This window comes from Microtus oregoni, unplaced genomic scaffold, assembly GCF_018167655.1.
Source record: "Microtus oregoni isolate MIOR12 unplaced genomic scaffold, Mior012 000020F_ref0000438, whole genome shotgun sequence".
Taxonomy (NCBI): Eukaryota; Metazoa; Chordata; class Mammalia; order Rodentia; family Cricetidae; genus Microtus; species Microtus oregoni.
In genome coordinates, this window is record NW_024543079.1 from 13676886 (window position 1) to 13686622 (window position 9737).

The window sequence follows — 9737 nt, forward strand, 5'->3', positions numbered from 1 at the left end:
CCCCATGGCAACAGAGGTAGGCCGCTCCTTCAGGGTACCTCTTCTCCTCACAAAGCTTGTCTGTGGCAAGACTTACGCACATCTTTGGTCTAGGGACGGTGCGGCTAAAAGGTGTAGTGTGGAATCTCCAATCCCAGAATGCCTTTTGGTCAAATGCCCTGTAACTCCTTCCATTGTATGGCTGTCATGCAGACAGCAGAGCCCTGGAAGTTTCTTAAAGGAGTCTTGGGAAGAAATGGGGAACAAGCAGGTTTCTGTCCCTCTCTCCCTGTCACTGGAGCAGATGCTATGACCTGACTTAGGGATTCTAAGGCATCACTGGAAGAGACACTCTGCATTACCATCTGACCCTCCTAGGGTAAGGCTAGGTAGTGAACTCATCCTGACTGTGTCGTCTAGCACTATGGTAGACAGGGTGCTCTGAGATAGATGCCTTTGTACGTCTAGACACGTTAGACGTTAGACGTCTTTTTAATGAACACAAAGCATTGACGAAAGGGGAATTTCCCTTTTCGTTGAGCAAGGAGGCTGTAGTTTCAAGACAACCACTGGCCACAGCTCAACACTGTCCACACCTGAACCTTGACCTTGGGTTCTTAGAGTCTGAGCAAAGGAAGGGATGGAAACCAGACCCTGCATGAAGCGGGACCTCCTTGAAAGCTGCTGAGAGGCAGCTCGCCCGCAGGGAAAAGAAGCCATTTTAGGAAACAGGGCCTTCCTGGGGAATGCGTCTTTAGTGTGACTCCCCCACATCAATTTAAGACTGAGATTTATATTATCTGTTCAATTCAGAAAACTCAGTTCTGAGAGCTGAAGTTTGGCTCAGAACACTTGAGCCTTGGGGTCCATCCCCAGCACTAGGCAGAGGAAACAGCAATTTTAGGATCATATTTGTAATCACAGCTCTCAGGAAGCTGAGCTAGGAAGATTACTGTGAATTTGAAGCCAGCCTGGACTACATAGTGAAACCAAAAACAAAAAAAATCAATAAAAACAACAAACAACCCCAAACCATAACTGGGTGTAGTACACATCAGTAATCCCAAAATTTGGGAAGTGGAGGCAGGAGGATCAAAATACCAAACCAGAGCCCGAGAGATGGCTCAGCAGTTATGAGCACTGGCTGCTCTTCCAAAGGACCGGGATGGATTCCCAGCACCCTACAGGAGCTCATGAGCATCTGGAACTCCTGTTCCAGAGGATCTGACACTCTCCTGGCCTGGCTGCCGCCTGAAACATGCATGTGTTACATAGACATACATGCAGGCAAAATACCCATACACATAAAATAAAATTAAATCAAAAACCTTTACCAAGTCAGAGGAGTCAACCAACCAAAAACAAGGAAGCAAAAATAAAGAGCCAAACAAGTTGGTATGGCTGATCACGTCTGTAATCCCATGGCTGGAGAGGTGGAGAGAGGTCAGTTGGGCTCATTGGTCAGCCAGGCTAGCCGATCTAGCTGGTTCCAGTCCCCTGTGAGAGATGCCATCTCAAAAACAAAAAACAAACCAAAAAACAACAGCAACAAAACCAGAAAAAAAAAATGGCCACAGAGGACCAACACCTGAGGTTGCGGAGTCATCTTGGACCTCCTCATGTGTGCACACATGAGGCTAAGGTAGGACTGAGTTCAAGGCCAGTCCAGAACTAGAGCCATAGCTTTCCCAACATACACAAAGCCCTGAATTTAAACTCCACAATCACACAAAGCTGGTGTGCACGTGCCTGCAGTCCCAGTACTCAGGAGGTGAAGACAAGAAGGTCGGGAGTTCAAAGTCATCCTCTGCCACAAAGCAAGTTTGAGGGCAGCCTGCGCTATTTGACACTGTCTCAGAAGTGCATTGAACTGGGAGATGACTCAGTTGGTAAAGTGTTTGCTGTGCCAGCGTGAAGACTTTTGCGTCCCCGGCACTTATGCAAAATGTTGGGCTTGGCAGTGTACACCCATAATTCTGGCACAGAGAAGGTGAGGTCAGGATGGCCACTGAGATTTGTTGCCAGTTAGCATGGCTGGATCAGTGAGCTCCTGGTTCAGTGAGAGACCAAATCTCAAAAAACAAGGTAGTGATTGAGGAAGGCGTGTACACACATGCACACGCACGCGCACGCGCACACACACACACACACACACAGGAATACTTGAAAAGAGGCAGCTGAGGATGTGGCTGTATGGTAGAGCCTTTGCCTAGCATTCAGGGGATCCTGGGTTTGATCTCCAGTCCTGAAAAAGGGGTGACTGGACAGTTTGAAGGAAAAAAAACCCCACATATTTCTTTTTCTTTTTTTTTTTTTTTTTTTTTTTTTTTTCCGAGACAGGGTTTCTCTGTAGCTTTGGAGCCTGTCCTGGAACTAGCTCTCGTAGACCAGGCTGGCCTCGAACTCACAGAGATCCACCTGCCTCTGCCTCCCGAGTGCTGGGATTAAAGGCGTGCGCCACCACCGCCCGGCTCACATATTTCTAAAAATAAAAAGTTACCGTAAAAACAAGTGCCCAGAGCCGGGCGTTGGTGGTGCACGCCTTTAATCCCAGCACTCGGGAGGCAGAGGCAGGTGGATCTCTGTGAGTTCGAGGCCAGCCTGGTCTACGAGAGCTAGTTCCAGGACAGGAACCAAAAGCTACGGAGAAACCCTGTCTCAAAAAATCAAAACAAACAAACAAACAAACAAAAAAACAAAAACAAGTGCCCAGTCACACAATGGGTGAACAACAGAGTATTATACAGCTGAAAAATGAATAATGAAGATCTCTGTGTCCTTGAATAATTTCCAGATAGGAAAGTGAGAAGGAAGATGAGTAGTGTATTCTTTTATGTAGGCGAGAAACACTGACCTTCACTTCATAATAAAAGTCCTGGAGACTCAGTGTAGCAAAACAAGACAGATTTATTTTCCAGTTTGGAAGCCAGGCCCCAACCTGGACAAAAGGCAAAGTGACTGGCATGCCAATTTGGCAAAAGTAGTGAGTTTTATACCCCTTATCACGTTTCTCTGCCCTCCATCCCCAGCCTCCAGTTCTCATTGACTACACTCTTTAGGGCAGTACAGTCTTCCCAATGTCTGGTATCGTCCCCTCCCTAAACAGCATCCTATTGGCGCATTCTATGGCTTGCGTGGCAGAGTAGGTTTTTCTAACTTTCCAATCCCTGGCTGAACTGTTAATGTTGGATAGGCACCAGCAGCTGACTGGGGAAGACGGGCCCTAGTGCCACCTGCTTCTCTGATTCCCCAGTGATTTCTAAACACACCTCATACTGCTGATGGCTCTCACACTGTAACAGAGAAGAAGCCGGGGCGGTGATGTGGCTCAGTCAATAGAGTGCTTGACCAGTGCGGAGGAATCCCTGGTTTGACCTCCAGCACCTTGCAAAATCCTGTGATCGGGTCCGACAAGGGCTTTGGTTTCAAGGATGGTATTTCTCCTGAATCCACTGATTTCAATTCTACCCCCTAGGCTACCAACCTGACTCCCGCGGACCCCAACGGCAAGGCAGACCCCTATGTGGTGGTGAGCGCTGGCAAGGAACAGCGGGACACTAAGGAACGCTACATCCCCAAGCAACTCCACCCCGTCTTTGGAGAGTGAGGCTGGACCCTGGGCTTGAGGGCAGGGGGGGGGGGTATGGGGCTCCACAGGCTCTTGCCCAGGCTGCTGACTTGATGATGGTGGGGAACTGGACACCACTACCCCAGGTCCCCCTGGAGGGCGTGGAGCTGTCCTTAGCCACTTTTCTTTTCTGCCCAGGGTGCTGGAGTTGAACGTCTCTCTTCCAGCCGAGCCAGAGCTGACTGTGGCCATATTTGATCATGACCTCGTGGGCTCTGATGACCTCATTGGGGAGACCCACATTGACCTGGAAAATAGATTCTATAGCCACCACAGAGCCAACTGTGGGCTGGCCTCCCAGTATGATGTGTGAGTCTGGCAGGGCCCATTCCTGAAGCGAACACATTCAAGTTCACAGTTCCCTTTAGAATGTGTTTAATCTTATTATATTTTGAATGTTTCACGAGTAGTATTTGGGGACACGTGTTCCACAACATGCATGTGAGGGTCTGAGGACAGACTTGGGCATTACTCTTCTCTGTCCATCTTTTTTTTTTAATTTTTATTTATTTATTATGTATACAATATTCTGTCTGTGTGTATGCCCGCACACCAGAAGAGGGCACCAGTCCTCATTACACATGGTTGTGAGCCACCATGCGGTTGGTGGGAATTGAACTCAGGACCTTTGGAAGATCAAGCAATGCTCTTAACCACTGAGCCATCTCTCCAGCCCTTCTCCATCCATCTTTTTTTCAAGACAGGGTTTCTCTGTAGCTTTTGGAGCCTGTCCTGGTACTCCCTTTGTAGACCAGGCTGGCCTCGAACTCACAGAGATCCGCCTGCCTCTGCCTCCCGAGTGCTGGGATTAAAGGCGTGCACCACCACCACCCGGCTCTCCATCCATCTTGAGGGAGAGTCTCATCACTGTTGTGAGCCAGGCTACCTGGTTTATGAGCTGGCTGCATCTCCTGTCTCCACCTTCATCTCCCATGGGAGCACTGGGATTACGAATACTTGCCCTACGTGTCAACTTTTATGTGGGCTGTGGGGATTTGAACTCAGGTCCTCATGTTTATGCAACAAACCCTTTACATGCTGAACAATCGCATCTCCCCAACTGTCACCGCCCCATTCTTGTATCCAAGCTACAGTTCTTACAGAAGGGAAACGTCTCTCATCCCTTGCAAGTCATCTCAGCTCAGTAGCCAAGACTTGAGCTTGGGTACTGAGGTTTTGGTACTAAGTCATGTGACCTCTTTGAGCCCCACTGTGCCCACTGTGCCCATACACTGCTCTAGTTCATGTATTGTCCTCTTCTGCCTGCAGGGATGGGTACAATGCCTGGCGCGATGCCTTCCGGCCTTCACAGATTCTGGCGGGGTTGTGCCAGCGCTGTGGCCTCCCTGCCCCAGAATACCGAGTTGGGGCTGTCAAGGTGGGCAACAGAGTCTTCCTGACACCGTCTGAGGCCCTGCCTTCAGGTACCAGACCCTCTCTGCTGGGCAGGCCACAGAGAGTACCAGGGAGACAGACCAAGACACAGGATACAGCAGGTGCCAGGCTAGTATGCCCAGGAGAGCCCACTGATGGCAGCAGGCACAGGGATGTTTGTGAATTTGGCTAAGGGCACAGTTCCTCGATGCAGGGAGAAAATGATCTTAGGTAGTAAACCTCTCAGTGCACAGGTTACAGAGATCTATATAGTCTGTGGTTATGGAATTGAGCTCAGACTTCAAGCAGCTGGTGGTCTGGTCTCTAAACAGGATCTGAGCAATCGTGACGGCTGGCTCTTTACCGGTAGTAGCTTTAGCAGCAGCACCTCCCCCAGCTCTTGCTTTTTGTGAATGGTGGACTTGCTCTCCCAGGCCACGGGTTATTTTTGGGGGTGTGGGGATGGGAGTTGGGGGAACATAGCTGTTAAGGAGGTCTCTACATAGCTCTGTTCCTGAAACTCATTATGTAGACCAGGCTTGCCTCAAACTCCTGGAGATCCTCCCGCCTCTGCTGGGATTAAAGGTGTGAGCCGCCATGCCTGGCAGAGGCCACAGGCTTTATTGAGTGTAGCATTAGCCTCAGCTACATCCCTGTTTCAGACAGCAGAGATCCCAAGGTGAGAAACGAGGCTTCTGAAGAGGCTCAAGCATTGCTCGTGCTGCGGCATTGGCAGGAGATGCCAGGACTCGGGATCCAGCTGGTACCCGAACATGTGGAAATACGGCCCCTGTACCATCCCCGCAGCCCAGGGCTGCTGCAGGTGAAGGACATGACTCCTGAGACCCTTTTCCCAAGCCACACTCTACACTGCTGCTAACCCTGGCTCCTGGTGTCAGTGATAACCTGTCATGGGCTGTACACCCTATTATCTCCAATTCTGGTCCCACGGGGTCCCCAGCCCTGAGCCAATGAGGGTCAGGCCTCCCTCCTCACTCACTAAGGTTCGGGCCTCAAGACCACATCCTACCCTTGACCTCAGTTTTCTCACCCTGAACCCAAACCTAGTCTTGGCTGTGGGACCCTCATTTCAGACTCTGCCTTCATCTAAATACTCCCAAATCTGCCCAGTCTGCCCAGTAACTCCTGCCCCTGGCTCTTCTCCCCCTGGGGACAGGGCAGCCACCAGATTCAAGGCTGTAGGGGAAGGGGTTCTTCTAACAAGACCCTGCAGCCTGCTTTTGTGCTCTTAGGGATCCCTTCATATGTGGATTGACATCTTCCCCAGTGATGTGCCTGCCCCACCCCCAGTTGACATCAAGCCTCGGCAGCCAATCAGGTGAAAGAATTTTGACCCTTCTATTCTCTGAAAATCTGAGCCCCCACTGAGCCAAGACTTCTGACTTAGGCTCATGGGCAGGTGTGAGTTCTGGGCGTCTGTATCTTTCAGTACACCCTGTTCCTGCCCCAGCTAGCCCAAGCTAGCCCGAGTGCAGTTCTGTGAGGGTGTCGTCACTCAGACACTGGTCCAGATGCCTGGCGACTGTCAGACATGTCCTTTTCCACCTAGGGCTCTGTCCCTCTCAGGGAGGATCCTTTTTTTTTTTTTTTTTCTTTTCACGTGCATGGCTCTTTTGCCTGCATGCTTGTATGCATTCAAGCTTAGGGCCTGCACAGGTCAGTAGATGGCGCCAGATCCCTTTAAACTGGAGCCACAGATAGTTATAAGCCACACTGTGGATCCCAGGAACTGAACCTGAGTCCTGGGGAAGAGTAACAAGTGCTCTTTTCACTGAGTCATCTCCAGCCATTCCGAGAGCCTTTTGCAGTGTAGAACAAAGTAGCCTCTGAGAGTTTCAGGTTCATCTCTTACCAGCTAGGCCTTCTGAGCAGAAATAAAACCCAATCCTATTAGACAAAAACTGAGAGCCACCTCCTATTGTCTGCTGGGGGTTAGATGCTCCTCTCTGAAGCTGTCACCATGGGCAAGGCTGGAACACCACAGATTGGCCAGTTCTGGGTGGTTCTCCCAAATCTAGAGTCGGGTAGACGCCTATCTCACCAGAACCGTATAGACTGACAGCGTGGCTGGGCAGAGTCAGAGGGAAAACTGGGATGCCTGGTGCTGCCATTGCTGTAGTGGGGCGTGGTCAGTGACATCTGACCCAGTTCCCTTCTGTTCGCACAACACTACCTCCACTTCTTGTCTTTCGTGACGAGGAGGCCTCATGTAGCCCCCGCAGGTCCTTAACTAGGTGTGCAGCGGTGGATGGCCTTTGAACTCTCTCGATCCTCCTGCCTCTCCCCCTCCATAGCTGGGATTACAGGCATGTACCACTTGCCATGCATGTGTGCTAGAGACTGAACCCAGGACTTCATGCATACTAGGCAAGCACTCTACCAACTGAACAATGATCAAAGATTTTCTGGCTGTTATGGTTTGAGGACAAGGTTTCATGTAGCCTCAGAGATGAACTTGAGCTCTGATGCTCCTGCTGCCACCTCTGGAGCAGTTGGGATTACAGTCCTGTGTGCCACCACCTCAGTCTAAGAGTTGCTGGGGAACCAAACCAGGGGCTGTAGTGTGTTAGGCCGGACACTCCCAGGACCCTTCTCAACAGTCAGAAACCACTGTGTCCCCAGTTATGAGCTCAGAGTTGTCATCTGGAACACGGAAGATGTGGTTCTGGATGACGTGAATCCGCTCACAGGAGAGATGTCAAGCGACATCTATGTGAAAAGGTAGGCTGTCCAAACAGTTGTCCTAAGGGAACTGTAAATGGGGACCCTGTGTCCAGGCCTTCTGTGCGCCAGGAGCTGAGTTGTGGGTGCGGCTCCAGCCCCAATGCCCATCTTGCCCTGGGCTGTGTCCTTTCTCACGTAGCTGGATAAAGGGGCTGGAGCATGACAAACAGGAGACAGACGTCCACTTCAACTCCCTGACTGGAGAGGGCAACTTCAATTGGCGCTTCGTGTTTCGCTTTGACTACCTGCCTACGGAGCGGGAGGTGAGCGTCCGGCGCAAGCCCGGACCCTTCGCCCTGGAGGAGGCTGAGTTCCGGCAGCCAGCTGTGCTGGTGATGCAGGTTTGGGACTACGACCGCATCTCCGCCAACGACTTCCTTGGTACTTAGCTTCCCTAGCCTCAAGCCTACATTTGATTTGTCCTCGTTTTCCTTGCCTCCACTGTTTTTTCTGTCCCTTGGTTCCTACTCCGACTCAACTTTGAGTCCTATGATTTTAGACCCCAGGCTTGAACCATTGCTTTCTACCTGACCATGGTGTTCAGGGAGCATGATGTAGTAACCTCCTCTCTGCTCAAGTCTTTCCCCGGGATCCTTCTGGAGTCACTCTGCATTCCCGTTGTGGCTTTTTTTTTTTTTATTGATAAAAGGAAAAAAAAGTATCCGCCTCCTCCCACCCTTCTCCCCCTCCCCCCAAACTCCTCTCTTGTGGCCTTTGATGCTTTGGCAGTATGGTCCCTCGGTTGGGACCTGACAGGCTGGTGCTGACTGGTTAGGAAGTCTATAGCTGTGGCCTGACCACGGTATTTTCCCTTTTGGTACTTGGCAACACTCGGGAGCTGCCTCTTTGACCCCTCACCTCGGGAATTGTGCTCTCACAGGCTCCCTGGAGTTGCAGCTACCAGACATGGTGAGGGGGGCCCGGGACCCTGAGCACTGTTCTGTTCGACTAGCCCTTGGTGGGGCTGGGCCGAGGTGCAATCTGTTTCGCTGTCGTCGATTGCGGGGCTGGTGGCCAGTAGTGAAGATGAAGGAAGTGGAAGATGTGGAGCGAGAGGCCCGAGAAGCTCAGGGTCGCAAGAAACAGAAGAGGAGGAGGAAGGGACGGCCAGAGGACCTGGAGTTCACAGACACCGGTGGCAACGTCTACATCCTCACGGTGCGTAGCGTAGTGGCTAAGGCTGGCTCAGGGCTGGACTGTGTCCACTGACAGCCTCACCGTCTTCTAGGGGAAGGTTGAGGCGGAATTTGAACTGCTGACTGTAGAGGAGGCAGAGAACCGGCCAGTTGGGAAGGGAAGAAAAGAGCCCGAGCCTCTGGAGAAGCCCAAGTAAGTAGTGCGAGCTTAGGGAGGTGGGGTCGCTGGCAGGGGTTTCCTGGTTATGTGACTCTACCCTTCCCCAACAGCCGCCCCAAAACCTCCTTCAACTGGTTCGTGAACCCCCTGAAGACTTTTGTCTTCTTCATCTGGCGCCGTTACTGGCGCATCCTGGTGCTGCTTCTGCTGCTGGCGCTCATCACTGTCTTTCTCCTCCTCGTCTTCTACACAATCCCTGGACAGATCAGTGAGGTCATCTTCAAACACTAGTCCAAGGGACCAGGGACACACCTCAGGGTGCCAATCTTCCAACCCTGCTCCAGAAGTCCTTTCTTCCAACATGAGCTCTAGGGTCCAGTACTTGAGTTTAATAAACCTCACTGCAGACCCAGGTCTTTGCGGACCTGGTCTTTGTAGGTGGTAAAGGTCAAATGCTCTCAGGGATTTGCTAGAATGCACAGGGATGGAAGACGGCCCACATGCGACCCCGGGGAAGAACAAGCCCTAATGGCTGAGTGGGCTGTGTCATCTGGATCAGCCCCTCAACAGCCTGCTTTGTATTCCTGCCAGAGCCTGGGTCCCTCTGTCTGCTCATGGTGCTGCCTTCCATGACATCTAAGCATTTTGTTCCGTTAACTTTTTGCCAACCCCGAGAGCAAGGATGCCTACTAAAGCTTTTTTTTTTTTTTTTTTT

The 9737-nt window shown here is 51.2% G+C and overlaps 1 protein-coding gene across 1 annotated transcript in view; it reads left to right on the top strand.

Annotated features, from left to right (window-relative positions):
* The window catches only part of LOC121460362 (fer-1-like protein 4), a 34993-nt gene extending 25680 nt beyond the window's left edge, over positions 1 to 9313 (top strand). Inside the window, exons 36-45 of the mRNA XM_041670711.1 lie at positions 3455 to 3582; positions 3746 to 3916; positions 4877 to 5031; positions 5644 to 5804; positions 6235 to 6320; positions 7625 to 7723; positions 7866 to 8107; positions 8607 to 8884; positions 8955 to 9055; positions 9133 to 9313. Coding sequence (XP_041526645.1) covers positions 3455 to 3582; positions 3746 to 3916; positions 4877 to 5031; positions 5644 to 5804; positions 6235 to 6320; positions 7625 to 7723; positions 7866 to 8107; positions 8607 to 8884; positions 8955 to 9055; positions 9133 to 9313 — 1602 coding nt within the window. The remainder of the gene's footprint in view (positions 1 to 3454; positions 3583 to 3745; positions 3917 to 4876; positions 5032 to 5643; positions 5805 to 6234; positions 6321 to 7624; positions 7724 to 7865; positions 8108 to 8606; positions 8885 to 8954; positions 9056 to 9132) is intronic.
* The last annotated feature ends 424 nt before the right edge of the window (positions 9314 to 9737 follow it).